We start from the raw sequence: 20481 nt of genomic DNA on the forward strand, positions 1-20481 counted from the left end.
CTTTTGTTACTTTCTGCACATTTGGTTCTTGTTTCCCAGCCTCCTGCTTTATGCCTGTGTGTTGTTTCCCAAAATATTTGCTGACTTTTTTGTTAAAGAGACTGAAGAGCACAGCTGGCTTAACTCATTAACCCCTTATAGCCTGAAATACAAAATCATTGCAAGAAATTTCTTTTTTTAAATGGAGAGTTTATTGTTAAAAGAAAAAATTATCTCCATGTATGACTTTTAATTTGTATCGTATTTGCTATATCTGCCTTTTTTTTTAAATGCTTATAAATGTATTGTGCAATTTATTTTGATTTTTCAGGAGGGAAAGAAATCATACTGGTGATGTAATAGAAGTCTCAAAAAAAACCAAAACCCTGTATCTATCGAATATTATGGAGTTAAGGGGTTAAATCCAAACAGAGAACTGCTACAACAACAATAACAAGGCCGTCCCAGTAGCCCACCTCTCTGCCCACTCTCCATCAAATCCCTCTGTCTCTCCCTGGATTGCTGCTTGCCAATCCAATGCCCCTAAAAGTCATCTACTCTGGAAAATAACTAGGAAGACTTCAGAAACACATCAGCACACACTTGTGTGCTTAAATCTTGCAATCCTAAACTTCACTTCATTAACTTCCTTTCTCTTCTCCTGCAGACCTCCTTGCTTCCAACCAGTTGAGATTATTCATCCTAAGCCATTAACCAATCTTTGATTGTCAGTGGTTTTAGTCCTCTCAGTCCGCTGCTGCTGCTGCTGCACATCCTCAGTAACATCTCTTAATTAAATCAAAACCAGAAATCCACAGCATCTTGACCAGTGTTAGCTTCCAGTCTTTTCTTCTGTAGACCTCTCTCCTCTGCACTGGTTGGCATTATTCCATCTAAAGTTGGTTAATAACATCATTATAATTAAATGTCATGTTTATTCCCTTAACTTTCTTTTAAAACAGTCATCGGGTTGTTTGTACGGAGCCCCGCAGGGGACATGGGAGAGAAAAAAATTAAGACGGACTTTTGCGAGATCTCGCAAAAGTCCGTCTTAATTTTTTTTCCGTATGTTTGAGTGCTGCTCATTTTAAAACATTTTGTCAAAGGCATCTTTGTGTATCTATACTTGAGAAACATTGTCATTTATTTTAACTAATTAAATTGTTTTCAAGGAAATCGTAAATGTTTAGCATATAGAAATAGAAGATATGGTACACTCAGTAGTGTAATTCTGCTGAGAACATACACATGACACAGAAACTGCTTTAACTTGAAAATGTCACCGACTCCACTCAGACCACGTGCTGGTAGAGTTGTGGCTCAGTGATGAACAACACAGCAAGCTGATGAGAGATAGCATTTGTATAACAGCAGACTAACATGGCTGAGTCTGCAGAACACTGTGACAAAGTGGAGAAGCAGTTGTAATTCTCTCCATTTGTCCCATATGTGTTTACCTTTTTTTTGCACATTGTACACATCTGTTTCTATGTATTTGCTATGATTTGCTATTTGTCAAGTAACATTGCTTCACTCACTATCCCGGGTTTGTTTGTGTAAGCGTTTTGTTGCCGGCAAATCAAACATTCTGCAAATTAAGACAAATACTAAGTTATGTTTCTTTATACTTTATTATGTTACAGATTAAGTCATTTGTTCATACTTACTCTGTTTGTCTTTTCAGTCATCATGAGTGTCAGGTGTGGGGAAACGCCCGCTTGGCATTTCCTCATTTTAAAGTCCTGATCATGTCACACATGACATCATCAGGTCAAACCATGTGGAGGGGTTTCTTTTTCCAGAGAGATGCTTCCTTTTGTTTGTGTTAATGTTTAAAGGGATTTGTTGAATGTTTTTCCTTTTGTTAATACTGCCATTTAGTTGTGTAAATGTGCATATTAGAAGTGTGTAGAGGTTTTGTGTTTTTAGATAACCTGAGTAGAGTTTTAGATCCCTCAGTTGAGTGAGTGGTACTGGCTGGGCAATTGGAGGGAAATTGATGGCCCTATTTAAAGCCAGTCTCTACCAGATGCAGGAGAGAGGAGAGGTGAGCTGTGTCACCAGAGCCATGTTATGTTGAGTTTTGTTAAATGAATTGATTTGGGGAAAGTTTTGTTAAGTTATACATTAAATTAAGTTCACTGCAAATAAATTGCTCACCTTGGAAACCCAAAATGTCTGCATAGTCTGCTTCCCTACCACCTTCCTTGACGTTCGAGTGTGACTACTTCACAAACACCAGTTTTATTAACATATTCTGGGTCGCATACTTTCACTGTAATGAAAATGATGTGCGACAGCTGAACAACAAGCACTCAGATGAGTTGTGTTGAGTTTTCACTTCTAAAGCATAAACGTCAGTCCAGCCCAAATAAATGGGTAGGACTGCGTCAGGATACTGGTCCATACTGGTCTGTCGAGGTCTGGGATAAGAATGACAATGCTGTTGGATAAAAGGGTGCCAGTGGAAACTGTGCTACTGTTGGCTAAGAACAAAGGAAGGGGGAAGCCATGTTTGCATGTTTAGAATCAGCGAGAGAAAAGGAAAGGTGGGAGTTTGAAGGTAATAATAGGCGCTTCACATCTAGGGACTATGACTGGCAAAGGGAAGAGCTGGCTGATATATTGAAGAGAACAACAATAGACATATTGTGTGTGCTGGAGGTTGGGTGGAATGCCAGGAGCACTGGAGATGGATTCAAACTGTTCTATTATAGGAACCAAAACTGAGTATGAGTAATGTTGAAGCAAGAGTATGTGGAGAGTGTTGTGGAGGAGAAGAGAATGTCAGAAAGTTTGAAGCTGGGAATCAAAGGGGTAATGTTGAATACTGTCAGCCCACAAGTTGGATGTCAAAAGAGAGAGAGGAATTCTGGAGTATGTTGAATGAAGTGGTAGAGCATGTTCTCAGGGGGAAAAGATTGGTGATTGGAGTAGATTTTAATCGACATTTGGGTGAAGGGAACAGAGGTGATGAGAATCTGTTGGGTAACTATTGTGTTAAGGGGAGCAATGCAGAAAGACAAACGGTAATGGATTTTGCCAAAAGGATGGAAATGGCTTTGATGAACACGTACTGCAGGATAGAGAAAAAACATTGGATGCTATTCAAGGTATTAAAGGGAAAGTGAGGATGAACCAACAATGTGGAATTTGAAGAAGGAAGAACGTTGTGCAGAGTTCAAGGAGTTGAAAAAGGCTCTGGGTAGTAGGGAAGAGTTACCAGATGACTGGTACAGCTGAACCGGTGAGGGAAACTGCCAAAAGGTGTTGGGTGTATCCTCTGGAAAGAGAAGTGCAGTAAAGTATTCAAAGGAGGACGTTAGCAATGAAAAGGTGGGGGCGTCAAAGAAAAGGGCTTATAATGAGTTGTTTGTGAGGCCAAACACTAAGGAAAAAGGGCTATCATCAATTGATTAGGCAGAGAGATTGAGGTGGAAAGGATGTGCAGGTGGTCAGGGTGGTTAATGACAGACATGGATGTATACTAATGAGTAAAAAGAGTGTGTTAAACATGGAAGGAGCACTTTGAGGAGCCGATGAATGTAGAAAATGAGAGCAGAGAACAGATGGAGGACAGCTAGTGAATCAGGAAGTGCAGAAGATTAGCAAGAAGGAAGTGAAGGTGGCTGTGAAGAGGATGAAGGATGGAAAAGTGGCTGACGGGTGACATATATGGATATTTTGGAGAGAGGGCAGTGGACTGCTTAACCATATTGTTTAAAACATCTTGGAGGGTGACAAGATGCCTGAGGAATGGAGGAGAAATGTACTGACACCGATGTTAAAGAACAGCAGTGATATGGAGAGCTGTAGGAACTACAGAAGGATAAAATTGATACCATGACGCTATGGGGAGAGTTGTTGGAGCTAGGCTAAGAAGAGAGGTGATTATCAGTGAGAAGCGTATGGGTTAATGCTGAGAAAGAGCATTAGAGATGCAATATTTGCTTTGAAAATGCTGATGGAGAAGAACAGAACAGAAGAACAGGGAAAGTCAGAAGGACTTCACTGTGTCTTTGTGGATCTATAGAAAGCAGTGCAAAGACAGGAACTGTGACACTGCATGAGAAAGTCAGGAATAGGTGAGAAAGACATGTATGAGGACTGCAAAATAATGATGAGCTATGCGGTAGAAAGAACAGATGGGTTTAAGGTGGGGGTCAGGGATCAGCTCTGGGGCCCTTCATGTTTGTCATGGTGATGGACAGGTTGACAGATGAAGTTAGCAGGAGTCTCCATGTACTATGATGTTGATTGTGATCTGTGGTGAGAGTAGGGAGCAGGTGGAAGAGTCCTTGGAAAGGTAGAAGTATGCTCTGGAGAGAAGAGGAATGAGAGCAGCAAGATCCGGATATATGAATGCAGGCAGGTGAAGTGTGTGGAGACCCAGTGGTCTTCAAGGTGACTTCAGTCAGTGGTTTTACTAAGCTATGCCTTAACAAGCTGCACATATAACACGTGTTCCCCAGGAGAGAATCTACTTAAAACATGCTGTGAGTAAAAGACTCTGAATGCATGGCACTTCCAGCCTGTTAAAGTGAAATCAATGTGATATGAGGTCAACAAGTGCTCAGTAGGTGTCCAATTTTAGGGTCAGATATTACCACTTATAAAATAAAATGAATTGTTTGCTGCCAACATTTAAAAAAAAAAAGCAAAAGCAATAAAATCTATATTATTTATTACTGGTGCTCAATAGGAGAACAAAGACATTTGACACCATTAAAACACTTTAAGCCCTCCTAGGTCTGAGGTCCACCACCCACAGATTAATGTTTTAAGTCAGGCTTGAAAAACTGAAAACTTTTTAACTTGTTGACCTTTAAAATATAAAATATAGTAACAGAAAGCAATGGTTCCCTCATTTCTCATTAGTGGTGTGAAACATCTTAAGATGACTGTCTTTGTTTAGCACACAGTTACTTTTCTTCTGGCCTGCTTTCCCAATGAATATTTCATTATTTGATTTTTGTACTCTTTTAGTTGAGGAAATGCATAATCTGCTCATAATACTGCTCCACAGTATCTCTCTGAACTTCTGCGCATGTCAAGAGACCCATTCATACTGTCCGACATCTTTAACAGTGACTCTCTGTCAGTCTCTTTAAACTCATTACAGATTTACAGGTGGAAGATGATTTTGTTTTTTTCTTTCTGGATTTTAATACTTCTGTTTAAGGTGACTCTTTTGAAAGGTACCTAAAATAATATTTATCATTTTTATATTTAACTGGCACTCACTTGATATTTTCTCTATTTCAGAGCATCCTTTGGTATGGGAAATTGTGCACCCCTGCCAGCTCACTACTATGTGAAACGGTTATCTCAAAAGCTGCAGAAATTATTATCTAAAAGAGAAAGTGAGTGAGGACTGTACCATCATTTGAAAACGCTGCAACAGTTTTAACATAAACATTGCATGTCCCAAGTTTTTTTTCTTTTTGTTTTGTATTACATAAATTAACCTCCATTACCATGACCCACATATTGATCAGAAACAGATTAAATTGATGAATGAACGACACAAAATCAATCATGGTTTTATTTCTAGGCCTGGCAGAGATTTCCACGCTGACACTGTTGGTTGAAATAACGAAAAGTTTCGACCTACAGGAGCAGGAGTTGTCTTGTGTCAATGAACAAAAGATGAACCATTATTTAGGTAACACAGACAGTCCAAAACGGCTGAAAACAGATGAAAACAAAATCAAGCCTACTCACTACTCAGGAAGCAAACAGTGCAAACAGAAAACAATATGACGCAACAGAAACCTAAGACAAATTTAGGGCTTACATACACACATTAGGGAAATGGATTCAGGAGGATGAGGAGAGATAGCTGAAACAAATCCATGATGATGAGACAAGGAAAGTAAACGAAATACTACATACAAAGGAAAAAGACTATTACAATAAAACTGGAAATAATCAAAACACTGAGTCAAGGACACTAAAACAGATTTGACACAGAAGACAGCACTAAGAAAAATAACAAAACCAAAATATTAAAAAGTATAATATTAACTGAAACCCATTCAATAAGACCAATAACTCAGACTAAAGAGAATGTACACAAGCTAGCTCAGAACCCAATGAAGCATTAAATGATAATGAAGGATTCAAAAGTCAAAACCTGAAAAATCCATAATGATGACTAGGGATGGGTATCGTTACCCATACCGGTGCCAAATCGGTACTTTTGAAACGGTGCCGGTGCTCAAACGGTGCTCAAACCGATGCTTAAAGAATGGAGAACACAAAATTGGTCCAAAAACCTCTCATGTTCAGCTATTTCTTGTAAAAAGATAACAATGTTAGCCTTTTCTGCAGCTATGGGGCATATATGGTATCATTCTTGGCTGGAAGCAGTGCTTAAACAATGGAAAAAACACAAACTTTGTCCAAAAACCTCTCATGTGTAGCTGTTTCCCTCTTTTTCTTTGGTCATTTTAGCCTTTTTGGCCAGGGTGAAGGGAGCATCTGCCATCAAACAAGAAGACAGCTGCATGTGACTACGATGGTGTTTGCTAGTTCACCTTACATGCATTAATGTAATAACGTGGTTAGCCTACTCAACGTAAATTACAAGAACAACATTAAGCTACTCACGCAGAGAAGAACGGCTGCTGCTGCATCATCATCCTCATCATTTCTGCTACACTGGCAGGGCTAGGGGCCAGGACTCTCCTCTTCGTGTTTTTGGGGGATGTTGCATAACAGGCAACCCACCCGCAGTAGATGTGCTCGGTGTGAGGTCTCGCAGCAAGCTATCAAATACGGTGCATTTCTGGGCTTTTTTAAAAAAACGCTATGCGTCGCCAGGTGTTTCATCGGATTCGAGGTGTTACCTCCTTTGACAGTATCACAGTATCAGCTTAAAGCACTTGTTGCTGCTGAGTTTGCATATTTTGCTGTGAAGTACAGCCAGACTTTTGACCGCTTCGCCTTGGACATTTTTAATCTGTAGCTCTGCTCTAAAAGAACGTACGTACCTGGACCCGCCTACTATTCTCGGAAACGTAAAATGATTGGCTAGAAGTGTATCACAGCTCAGGAAAAAAAAAGCACCGAAATAAAGCACCGAAATGTGCGCTGCTTTTCGGTCTGGTTACTACCGTTTATGTCAGAACCGGTGCCATCATGTCACCGGACACCGGTACCCATCCCTAATGATGACTCACTTACATTATCTTTCTTCCTTATTCTTCCTGACACTCAGTTTGAAATTCACAAGACTGTCTTGACCATGTGTACATGTATAAATGCAATGACATGCTGTCATGTAATTGGCAGATTAGATATGTGTTAAGAAGCTATTGAACATGTATACCTACTGAAGTGGCTGGTAAGTCTAAGTGCAATATATGGAGTCTAAATCAGCATTTCATGGGCTTTTCATTCAAAGGCAGACATATTCACAATCAGACATGTTCCCTTAAAGGACTGGGAACTGACAAGATATGCTTTTAACAACAGCTAGATTTGGGGGTCTTCCTTGTCTGTACCATGGCCTTAAAAACTTATTTTACTTAATTTACACATAAGCAAAGTAAAAATGCATTCAAATTGCAGACAGACAGAAATGGTGGTTTCAGGCAGTACAGCAAAGTAGATTACAGAAAGAATAGAAGGTGTTTTAGTAATGAACAAGGGCTTGGAGCACAGTATAACAATCAATGTTACAGACCAAAAGGATGACAGAGATGACAAAAATTTGAGGTTGCTTCTGGTGGTTTACGTGCATACTGACTGTAATAATAAGAAAACAAATTAATTGAGGCTGGGGAGGAAGGTACTCACGAATCGTTAAATCCATCACTTGAGAGGCCAAGCAGAAGACAGGATGCTCATACATCTCTCTCTTTTTCCCTATAGAGAAAGAGGCAGGATACCGAGGCATGCGAAAGGCCAGGGTCAGCGCAAACGAACATAATGGTCACTAGGGTTTGACTAATATAAAGTTTTTTGCTACCACTACCTCACATTTTCTTGCAAGAAAATCAGAACTTTAACCACACATTGTATTAAAAGGTACAATATGTATCATTGTGAAATTTGTACATGGAACTATGTTTAGCAGATTTTATGGAGTTAAAAGATTAAGGGACATCCTCTAGTTTTGTTTGTCAAATTGATTTCAATTTTTTGTGTGCTTACATGAAATAGAGAAAAAATAAATGGGTAGCAAGGTGGTGCAGTGGATAGAACATGTCCATTGTTACGGTACTATCTGTGCATGTGTGCAAGTTTCCTCCCACAGCTCTTGTTAGGTTAACTGGCAGTTCTAGATGGACTGAAGGTGTGCATGGCTGCTTGTCTTTCTGTATTATGACTGCAGTGAACTGGGGATCTTTCAGGGTTTACCAAACCTCAGATGTCAGCTGGGATAGGCTAAGTTCTCTATCATATCGAGACTGTCTTTCCACTCCCTGTCGTGGCATGTGGATACTTCTGTAAGACACTCCTGCTAGCCCTTAGTCACCAAGGCTAAGTCATCCTCCAGCCAGCCTTCACAATGCAGGATGGCTTGGTTGGGTCTGTGGGCAGACCCTTGAGTGATCTCCTTCATGACCCAGGGCTACCGCCCGCAGATTTGCCACAGACCCCCCATAGCGAACATCCCGACCTTCCCCTCAGTAGGCAACCTCCAGCAGGCCTTTCTGCAGGAAGAACTGCCAGCCCTCATGACAAAGGCTATCATACGGGAGGTGGAAGCTGCCCATGGGGGTTTTTCTACCACTACTTTCTACTCCCCAAAGAGCATGGGGGTCTCCATTCAATTCTGGATGTCAAAGACCTCAGTTGCTATCTCTGGCCCCTGAGGTGCAAGATGCTGAAGGTCCCCAGTGTATGTCAGGCCATCATTGCAGGGAATTGGTTTGCCACCATCGATCTGAAGGACGCTTACTTTCAGGTCTTAATCTGGCAGGGGCGGTGGCGCTTCCTCAGATTCTGGTCCAATGGGCAGGTCTTCGGAGACTTCCCCTTTGGCATCTCTGTGGCCCCCCAGACCTTCCTGAGATGCAGGATGCGGCCTTCACTCCTATGAGCCTGCGGGGCCTCAGAATCTTGAATTACCTGGATGACTGGCTGGTCTGTGCCTCTTCAGTAGAACAGTGTTGCAGCTACGTTGCAAGCAAGCAATGTATTTATATAGCGCTTTCAGATCAGCCACCAGCTGAGCACAAAGTCCCTGTACACTTGACATGTCAAACATGATACATCCATCCATCTTCATCCGCTTTGTCCGGGGCCGGGTCGCGGGGGCAGCAGCCTAAGCAAAGAGGCCCAGACCTCCCTCTCCCCAGCCACCTCCTCCAGCTTATCCGGGGGAATACCAAGGCGTTCCCAGGCCAGCCGAGAGATATAATCTCTCCAGCGTGTCCTGGGTCTGCCCCGGGGCCTCCTCCCGGTGGGACATGCCTGGAACACCTCACCCAGGAGGCGCCCAGGGGGCATCCTTATCAGATGCCCGAACCACCTCAGCTGGCTCCTTTCGATGTGGAGCAGCAGCTGCTCTACTCTGAGCCCCTCCCGGATGGCCGAACTTCTCACCCTATCTCTAAGGGAGAGGCCAGCCACCCTTCGGAGGAAGCTCATTTCTGCCGCTTGTATCCGCGATCTCGTTCTTTCGGTCACTACCCACAGCTCGTGGCCATAGGTGAGGGTAGGGACGTAGATCGACCGGTAAATTGAGAGCTTCGCTTTTACACTCAGCTCCCTCTTCACCACGACGGACCGGTGCAGCGTCCGCATTACTGCAGCTGCAGCCCCAATCCGTCTGTCGATCGCCGGCTCCCTTCTCCCATCACTCGCGAACAAGACCCCGAGATACTTGAACTCCTCCACTTGGGGCAGGAACTCATCCCCGACCCGGAGTGGGCACTCCACCCTTTTCCGGCTGAGAACCATGGCCTCAGATTTGGAGGTGCTGATCCTCATTCCCGCTGCTTCACACTCGGCTGCGAACCGTTCCAGTGCGAGCTGGAGGCCCTCACCCGATGAAGCCAACAGAACCACATCATCTGCAAAAATCAGAGATGAGATTCTGAGGCCACCAAAGCGAAAGCCCTCCGCCACTTGGCTGCGCCTAGAAATCCTGTCCATAAAAATTATGAACAGAACCGGAGACAAAGGGTAGCCCTGGCGGAGCCCATCACCCACCAGGAATGAGTCCGACTTATTGCCGGCAATGCAAACCAAGCTCTTGCAACGGTTGTATAGGGATCGAATGGCCCGTAGCAATGGGCCAGACACCCCATATTCCCGCAACACCTCCCACAGGACACCCCGAGGGACACGGTCGAATGCCTTCTCCAAGTCCACAAAACACATGTAGACTGGTTGGGCAAACTCCCATGCACCCTCAAGTATCCTGGAGAGGATAAAGAGCTGGTCCAGTGTTCCGCGACCAGGACGAAAACCGCATTGTTCCTCCTGTATCCGAGGTTCGACTAACGGACGAACTCTCCTTTCCAGCACCCTGGCATAGACTTTCCCAGGGAGGCTGGAAAGGAGAGTTCGTCGGTGTCCTGGTTGCGGTGTCAACCAGGACAGCCCTACAACGTCCAGAGCCTTCAGGAACTCGGGGCGGACCTCATCAACACCAACATGATACATTGAGCATGTTAAAAAAAATGAGAAAAATAGTAATAATAATATAAGATAAGTAAAATATATATAAAAAAATAGAAAAAGGAAAAAAAACACATTTAAAACAATAAAATCAGCACATTAGATTAAAACAATAAAATCAGGGTCAGACTGTGTCATAAGCCAAAGAGTAAAAATAGCCCTGCAGGCACAACGGCGATGGGTCTTTTGTGCATGCCCAGACCACTTCGGCCTCCACTCTCTACTGAGCCGGGGGCTGTGCCTCTCCCTCACGGGTCTGATGGCTGCCACTGTGCACATCAATGTGCTGGATCCGTCTTCCTGGCACTTCGGGATTTTCCTGCCTCGACTGCAGTGGTTTCATGTGATTGTTGGGAAGGACAGCACAGTTCTGGTGGCCTATGTCAACAAGCAGGGGGGCTTGGGCTTATTTCTCCTCTGCAGGATAGCCGCAAGGCTAAAGCAGTAGGCTCTCCTCCATTTCTGCTCCCTCGGGGCTGTGCACGTGCCACTGAATACAGAAGCAGTCATCATGTCGGGGGGGGGGTGGAGTGGAGGCTCCACCCGCAGGTGGTTGAAACAAATCTAGCACTGTTTCAGAAGGGCAGAGGGGGACCTCTTTGCCTCCAGGGAGTCAACACACTGCCCCCTGTTCTTCGACAGCCCTTTCCGGGGGTGGGATGCCCTGGTGCATCCCTGGAACCAGGCTTTTTTGTATACCTTCCCTCCTTTCTCTCTCCTCCACTTGGTCCTCTCCGGGTCCAGGCTGCAGAAACTAGGCTTGTCCTGGTGGCCCCTTTCTGGCCCAACATGCCCTGGTTCTCAGTGATCCAGCCTCTCCTCGACTCAAGACTCTGGGAGCTTCCGGCCCAGAGGAACCTCCTTTCCCAGGCGAGTGGATCACTTTCGAGCAGGTCCACCCCTTACGCTGTGACCCTGCATTGAATGGTGATAGCGATTAAGGCCATTCACCTCTGTCGCTAAGCGCTTAGCGAGGCTGAGCGCTGGCTCTATACGTCAGGTATCCCCAGCTGATTTGGACAACAGACCAGGGCCCTATTTCAGGAAGCCGGTTTAGAAAACTCAGAGTTAAAAACGATACTCAGGGTTGAGTAACCCCGAACTGTCCAACTCGGAATATTCGGTTTCAGAAAGGCTGATAACAATTAGTTCAGTCAACGCGGAGTTGCTTTAACCCCAAGTTAAGCGCGCGCACGAGGATACATAAAGCCCTGATTAGTGGAGCACAGATTAAGCGAGTCACCATGGAGACGGAGGGAAAGAAGGCGCGGTCAATGTATTTCACAGCGCTTGAGGCCGAAATTCCGATGACAGCATATGCCGATAACATGCAAATTCCGCGGAAAAAAAGTAACACAGCCTCAGCTGCAAAAGAAAGGGAGCATGCATGGCAAAACATAGCCGACAGAGTCAATGCATGAGTGTTAATTTAAACATTGATCTAGGGATTTCCACCCATTTAACACGTTATTTTATTATATTTTATTTTATTTTTTATTTTATACATTTTATTTTGTGATGTGAGCGCAGGTGCAACCCAACAGGCCCCAAACGTTCCTGGCAGAAAGTAAAAATGAAATATAAAAATATAGTCCAAACAGGTAAGGTGTAATTGTATTATGAGCCATAGTGCTTGGTCTGTTTGTCCGATGTAAATCAATTGCAGTTAGAGGCTACATTAATTTTCTTTCTGTAAGCACTTATTGAAATTATCTGAGCACATTACAAGTACATATTTGCTTACTCTGTATGCTCAAATGTGACCCGTTATAGCCAACAGAAAAAAAAGCGGAGGCCTGAAAAACAGGTGGAGGTCCTCCACCACCACCACTCACAGAGGCTGAGCAGTTGGCTTCCACATTTGTGATAATGTTGGCAGCATCACATATGATCTTCACAGTGCAGAGAACACAAATTAGCATCCATTACTATAATGAAATAATTTGTTAGTTTGAAATGCTACAGGGAACTATGTACCTGTACATTAATGCTGTGGAAAGACTTCCTGTTCACATAGTCTCCTTCATTTACTGAAGGAGCAATGATTGGAATGTGAGTGCCATCTATACAGCCAATCACGCCTGGGAACCGTGAGAATAAATGTAAAATTTAAGTAGTAGTCCAAGTATCACCACATCATGAATTAAGTTTCGTTCATCCTGCTACCTGCAATTTTGTGGCATCCCTCTTTGATAAATCTTGTGGGTCTATGACCGGGGAACACCACAAACGAGTACAGGAGACGTTTCAGTGCAACTGTAACATTCCTGACTGCCCGACAGACGGTAGCCTTGGAAACGTGCTCAGCGTCACCAATATTATACAGAAAGCTCCCGTTTGCAAAAAAAAACCGAAGTGCGATACAAATAATATGTACAGAACTGAGAGAATGTCCGCGATGTGTCACATGAGCAATATTAGGCCTGAGGATGTTATTCAAATAAATTATAGATTGTGCTGAAAAACGGTAACGTTCACACAGGAAATCATCAGGAAATGATAAAATGTCCAAACGCGCTCTAATCACTCTCTCCCGGCGGAGAGAATTTGGGCTTCAACATCTACTGGCTCTTCAAGGAAGGGGCACGCCATGTCTGACACTTCCTACAGTCAGGTTTCTGACAAAGAGGCGGAGAAGGTCAGGGTTAGTTGAAGTAAACCTGCTAGGGGGCAGGTTAGCTTCACGGAGTGTGTCGTCATAGTAACTCACTCAGAATTAATCTAAACTCGCTTTGTGAAACCGAAAACCCAGAGTTTTCGTTAACTCAGGGTTTACTTACTCAGAGTTTGCACTAAACCGGCTTCCTGAAACAGGGCCCAGCTCTTAATTGCCTTCCATCCTGGGCAGGCACTTGTCAAAGTCCCGGTTGTCCTACTGGGTGGCAGCCTTATGCCTCTAGGTTCCCCTAGAGGCATAAGCAGGTGCTAGATGCCCCTCAGCTGTAACCTTTGTCTCCTTGATCAGCTTGCGGGCCAACCATGAGCGGTCCTTGCATCTTGACTTGCTCAGGCCAGTCTTGCATCTGGCAGACTGATGTTTGCCCCCCCCCAGGCAGGGCCTTTGCATCTGGTGGGGCCTTGACTGTCTCCTTGTGGGGTGAGTTACCCCGCACATATGGAAATTGTAAGTACTTGTAAGTAACTGTAAGTCTCAATATGGTAACATACGGTTACACTGTAAGCTTGCTTACTTGGTTTCCCCCCCTTGACATGATGTCTGCTTCTTGGAGTGAGAGACTGTCTCCAGCTTCAGGCCGCTTGGAGATGTGTTCCAATCAAACCATCACTGGTTTCACATCTGCGCAGCTGTTTTATATCTAAGCTGTGGGGCATGACTGAGGTAGCCATATATATATAAATATACTGCTCAAAAAGATTAAAGAAACATCTTTTAATTAAAGTATAGCACCAAGTCAGTTAAACTCCTGGGATAGTTTTTCATGCTACTGTGTGAGGCAGGCAGGCAGACCCAAAATGTAGACTCACAAGCAAGACTATACTTGAAAGAGTTTACTTAATTTAAGGTTAAACAACTAAACTGGGAATGCTAAGTTAGAGAAACTAAACAAACAGAATAATACAGGGAAACACAGTACCGACAGGACACACAGCAAGATGGGATATCACAAAACTGGACAGAAGGAGATACAGACAATATATACACAAAAGAGGGACTCAGGGAGGAGAGGAAACGCCTGGGGAACATGGCTGGACATAATCTAACTGTCGAGACAGGGGAAGTAAAACTGAACATGATGCACACAGGACAAGAGACTATCAACATAAAACACAAGAAACACAAACTGAGACGCAGACTGGCTAAATATGGGGAACAGAGGGATGAGACAGAGACAAGACTAGGAAGACACAGAACAAGGGTGACGGAGCGAAAGGAGTAATAATGAGTCAACTGCAAAACAGGAATGGTTTTACCTTTTGTTGGTGACATCTTTTTCCCTGTTTTTTGCTAGTTTTATATATGGCTAGGGTCAGTTTCACTACTGGTAGCATAAGGCAATACCTGGACCCTACAGAGGTAGTAGGATTTAGGTACTGTAGCTCAACTCCTCCAGGACGGCACATCAATACATACCATTTCCAGAAGGTTTACTGGGTCTCCCAGCACAGACTCAAGAATGTAAAGTTGTACAATATCTTCAAGCCATCACCAGGACGGGTATCTGCCCCTTTGCGCAAGGACGAATAGGATAAGTACTGCCAGTGCAGTACAAAATGACCTCCAACAGGACACTGATGTGAACGTCTGCCCAATAGCCTCTAGAGGTACCAGTGGTCACTGCTAGGCAACGGCACCTGAATAGATATTGGGTTTAAATCCTTGGAACCATTGTCAGACCCTATGCTGCTGCACTGAGTCCTAGGTGCTCCTGGTGCATGACATGCACGTGTATCATATGGCAAGAGCATGCATGCATGCAGCGCCTGGAGGATTAAGGAACTGATAACATAGACTGGCCCCCAAGCTTGCCAGACCTAAATCCAATAGAGGACCCTTAGCACACTATATTTCAGTCCATCCAGTACCACCAGGCTGCATCTCAGACTGTCCAGGAGCACAATCTGTTGAGTCATTAGGAGTATGCCTTCTCATTAGGAGCAAGTACATTCAAACAACTCGCTTTGAGTTGCTACAATGACGTTTCAGCAACATGGACTAGTGTGCCACATTACTTTTTTTGGTTGATTTTTGAGTGTCTTTGAAATTAACCTTTTGTAGGTTGATAATTTGCATTTTCATATCCAGCATTATGTAATTTCTCCACTGAAACCTAATTTGTTTTCAAAGAATTTCTAATTTTTTTGAGCAGCATTCTATTGTATCATTGGGCATTTTCACACCTGTAGTTCATTTACTCTGGTCTGAATCAGCTGATGCGGTTCTAGTCAGTTTTATCGTTTCCCCATGTTTGGGTTTGTTTTTACTCAGAGAAAAAAAATCCAAGTGAATCAAAATGCGTCACTACAAACCACGTGAGAAGATTCAGTCTGCTTATTCGCCAGAGCTGTCTGGAGTGGAAGCAACAAAAGTAAATACAGGAAAAAGGTCTTGTATTCTACTTGAACAAGAATTTACATTCATTTCACAGCTAGTTGCTAGCCCATACAGACCTTTGCACACCTAAAACACTTTGTGTCGCAGAGTGCGTGGAGTTGCAAACCCAAAATGCTAACACTATAAACAGTACAACGCGACAAAGAGCTATGGAAACTGAGGGCTTGAACACACACATGAGGTAATCAGGGAGATGGAACACACCAGGGAACACATCTGAACTAAATCAAGGAAATGAGACAGAGGGAAGCAAAACTGAAAACAATGCATTTAGGACAAAGACTAACAATATAAAACATGAAATAAACACTGACTAAGACTACGACACATAAACTGGACATAAACAAAAAGTAAACAGATAAGGATCATGGAAACTGTTACGGTCGCTGACCTCTAGTGGCTGGGGGCCCCCACCCCAGACAACACTTCATTTTTAAGTGGGGCGTAACGGAAACCTTGCCACATCCTAGAATACAAAGCATATGTACAGCTTTTTTTTTTTTTAGTTCAAACTGATTACAACTAGTTGTTATACGTTGTAAACCAACTCCTCTGGCGTTCATTTGGAACCATGCCAAGACCACCTCCTCCAGAGTGCGGTTGTTTTGGTCCAAGCGCAATTACTGTGTTCATATCTGCCCAAACGAGTCACACCAAAGGGCAAAAACAAACCAGAGTTAATTTGAATGAATTACACACCGCATGTGTGAAAACACCCTTAAATTCAAAGCAGTTAATTACTTGTCTTATGTGTATTACATGACTCTAATCAAACGTGTCAGTTTGAGTCTGTTAGAGTTGATTGTCAAGTATGAAAAAGTTCCAGAGAATAATGACATCTGTTCCTAAAACAGAGAAAATATTGGTGCTGTATATGTAAAGTCTATTTCAGAAGACAAGAAAATAGCTCAGCTGTTATATTGAACATTAATAATCTTAATGTCAAAGGTTTAAGGTCACACATATAGTAAGTTCAAAAGATATTAAATTTACATATTCACATGTCAAATCTGAAGAATTATCACACATTAAAAGAGGTTAGTGTTCTGACACAGTTAATAAGTCATTGTTTCAGGGGCCTACAGAATGCTTGTTGCTGTTAAAGAAAACCTAGACGAGGCAAGAAACAAAAGTAAAATAAAATCCTGGCACAAAAGATAGTCTCATTGTGTCTTACTCGCCCACCTGCTTTAAAACAGAGGTTAAAAGCAGAAAAGGCCAATAGATAAGGAAAACAGAAGGATTAGTGTGGAAGTCATCAGAACACAAGGAAAACCCAGAACAGGAAACAAAGAGAATCTTCTCAGTTACCAGGCAAGTCAAAGGTAAACCAAGGCAGTGTAAGACTCGGCTGAACGAGAAGCTAAAGCACGGTGGAAGAAGTCAGCAAGATTGAATTGAATGCATTTTTACTGTAATTATCTTAGTAAAAAAATGATGAAGAAAAACTAAATAGTTGCTGTCATTTAAAGTACTACCATACAGTTTTGCTTGATTTTATCCATTTTGATACTAGACATTATTTGAAATGTTGTTCTAGCATTTCAAATATTGTCTGCAAAATCTATAGAGAAATAGACCCCTGACTTCATCGGTTTACTACTGTTTCAGTTTATTAATGTTTGATTGGTCAAATTCGGTGAAAATATTTACTACTTTTGCATTTCAATTTTCTGTGTTTTACAAGCTTATTAAACATTCTCATATACTGTCACCATAATTTTAAATAACCTCCCCACTAAGATTAGAAAATCCCCTCTGCACTTCAGATCTTTCCCATCTGGTTCTGCATAGCATATTAATTGGCATTTGTTTTTGTTAAGGTATGCAATGTCTATAACTGTAATGTGTTCTTCATTTGGATATATTTATCTGACAGTTCCCATAAGATGGAAATGGAATTTCCAAAAAACAATAAATGTCATAACAGCTTTTACTACGACTACTACTATTGCAGCTACCACTAGCACTATAGCAAGATTGCGTTCACACAAAGGAGCAGAGTAATAACGTACCTTCCAGTTTTGCATACTCTGACAGACGCTGGTAATTGACCTGAGCTGCCTGCTCCAAACACTTACGGATCACACCTTTGACTTCCTCTTGTGGGACTGGGGTGACAATATCTTTCATTAAAACCTTATACAAAAAACACAGCAAAATTATTGTTATTTATTTATTTTTGCAGTACCTTTTAATAAAAGATGTAAATAAATATTGTAAAAACATGTCCTCAGGCTTAAATGAAAAAATTACTCTATAGCCTCCATATGTCCCATTAAATCTTTAGGTTTTGTTGTCCTCATGTTAAGAGTTTTATTACTTTTAATTATTGTTGTTTTGTTTGGTTTTGGCATGGAAATATTATCATTAGTTTCAAGAAAAGATGACAGTTTGAGCTAAAGTTTAAAGGTAGAGAGCAGAATTAAACAGGTTTCAGTTTGCTCCGCATTGTTTGTTATAAAAATCAACTAACTCTTTCCCTCCAGTAAATAAAAAGAAACCTGACAAACCTAGCAAGTAGTAGCAAAATCAACAATGATAAAAAAGAAATAGCAGCGTAGTATTGTATGACTGGACATATAGTCCTTCCCAAAGAGCCACCAAAAACAGGTAGGATCAATCTTATGTTTTATCCTGTGTTACAACAGTCTTACCCTTTCGAGCAGGGACAGAGTTGCCTTCAATGCCCCTTCAGGTCTTCCAAATGGAAAACAGTACCTGTTTAGAAAAGAGGTTTGTTTTGTTTTTTTTTTCAAACTTCAACAGTCCAATTGGACAATGTGTCATTGTGTAGTTGTTGCAATGGGTCCTACCGGAAGTGTGTAATCTGGTTTTCAAGAAGCACCCGTAGCCTCTCCTTGATTTCCTCAAAGCGCTCTTTCTCCTCAACAGTGACTGTGCCGATACCGTCGGGCCTGAAACACAGAGGCATTTGAAAAAATGCACTCAAAGTTTCTGTTGAACCTTTCAGCACAAATGTCAAAATACCCATATTTTCCACGGATAATGTTAGCATTTGCTTATACCTCAGATTTCGATCTAACGTATAATTCATATTTTTAAAAAACTGTTAACTTTTTTAATAAAGGAAATGGCAATATTACTTACTTTTATTAATTGAAATGTAAAATGCATATCTTCTGTTCTTTATTAAAACTGTGGTGTTGAAACTGGAATTAATCAGTAAATTAAAATTAAAATTTTCTTATCAGGGTCACTCCATATAACATCCATCCATTCGCTTCCTCTTGTCCTTTCCAGGGTCGTGGGGGGCGCTGGAGCCTATCCCAGCTTGTCATAGGGCAAGAGGCAGGGTACACCCTGGACAGGTCGCCAGTCTGTCGTAGGGCCAACATGCAGAGACACAGACTCACATTCACTCACAGATTCACACTTATGGGCAATTTAGATTTGGACTGTGGGAGGAAGCCGGAGTACCCAGGGAAAACATGCGAACTCCACACAGAAAGACCCCGGCCTGATGGTGGAATTGAACTCAGGACCCTCTTGCTGTGCGGCAACAGTGCTAACCACCGTGCCACCGTGCTGGTGGCACCAACATAATCTGAAAAAAGTTTCAGTTTGCCCCCTGGAGAATGAGTTACAGGCTCTCACAGCACATGGGGTGGGCCAACATTTCTTTGTAGAGCCTTCATAATGTCTTACATATAGGAGACATTATGAAGCATCCAACAGCAAACCAGGATCAAGTAGTTGTGCCTATAACTGAAGGAGGCATTGTAAGTGGAGGCATGCACGCTGAGATGGTTTAATTATATTTCAGATTAATTAAATTATTTAAATATGCAAAATTCATACAAAGTATTCAACATGCAGATTCACATAAACAAAACATTTGTTTTTGTGGTAACACTTTATTAGTCGGCAAAGCACTTGGTGAATCCATGACCACATTATTCACCTATTATGTTATTAACTAACAGTGTTTCCTCAACAACCTCAAATTACTGGTTAAGATGAGATAAGATAACCTTTATTAGTCCCAAGCATGGGAAATTTGTTGGGTTAAGGCTGCTGACCTTTGCCAGTGCCATCTTACCCTTCCGACCATACATTCATTACAACATCACATGGGGAAGACAGGTCAGAGGGGTATAACAATGGAAAATGCACAACATGAGGAAAGACGAGGAGAAAAAATAACTCCCCCCAGACTGAGCTCCAACCGGGAGATCAGTTTGAGAACAGAAAAAAGCACCTCAGCACATGAATCAGCACATGTCACGACATAGAAGACATAAGCTTCGAAGGCATTTGGAGGGGGTGGGGGTGAGTGTAGGTCTGTGTCAGTGTACATGCATATGTGTGCGTGTGAGTGTGTGTGTGTTATAGAAAGTAACGTCATTATACATGAATTATAGTTTCAGTATTCTTTCTGCTTCTGCTTTCCTTGACATTTTCTTGCAATTTCTGTATAGAAAAGAGGTAAATTTTTAAGTGTTGTGATTATCTGTCTCTCTTCTATTGTTAATTGCCTTTTTTCTCACCATTTTGTAGCAACACACTACTTTCTGCAGTGCAATACTGTTCAACTGATGCTCACTAAGGTATGGTATCACAGTGTGTTCCATCACTGCATTTATGCAGACAGGGGGTTGTAAGTAATCCAGAAAAATTGAAACACCCATAGGCATTAGTAACAGCAGCTTTCAAGGCTTGATCAACCTGCAGGACAGCTTTAAATTATTAACCTATTTTGTGTTCACCGAAAAAGCCCTTTTCTTATAATTATGAAATGTTCATTATTTTTCAATTTTGGGTAACCT

The 20481-nt window shown here is 42.3% G+C and overlaps 1 protein-coding gene across 4 annotated transcripts in view; it reads right to left on the reverse strand.

Annotated features, from left to right (window-relative positions):
- LOC146708760 (calcium-dependent secretion activator 1-like) overlaps positions 1–20481 on the reverse strand; it is a 344830-nt gene that overhangs the window by 112515 nt on the left and 211834 nt on the right. For 3 of the 4 annotated variants that reach the window (XM_085455583.1, XM_085455585.1, XM_085455586.1), the window contains exons 14-17: positions 18508–18609; positions 18349–18412; positions 17707–17830; positions 7783–7851 (exon numbers count right to left, since the gene is read on the reverse strand). In XM_085455583.1, the coding sequence (XP_085311709.1) occupies positions 7783–7851; positions 17707–17830; positions 18349–18412; positions 18508–18609 (359 nt within the window). The remainder of the gene's footprint in view (positions 1–7782; positions 7852–17706; positions 17831–18348; positions 18413–18507; positions 18610–20481) is intronic. The other variant, XM_085455584.1, reaches the window with a different exon arrangement.

The sequence above is a fragment of the Copadichromis virginalis genome, linkage group LG5 (genome assembly GCF_057382275.1).
Source record: "Copadichromis virginalis isolate Kocher_CV1m ecotype Utaka linkage group LG5, C_Virginalis_male_GT1.1, whole genome shotgun sequence".
Lineage (NCBI taxonomy): Eukaryota > Metazoa > Chordata > Actinopteri > Cichliformes > Cichlidae > Copadichromis > Copadichromis virginalis.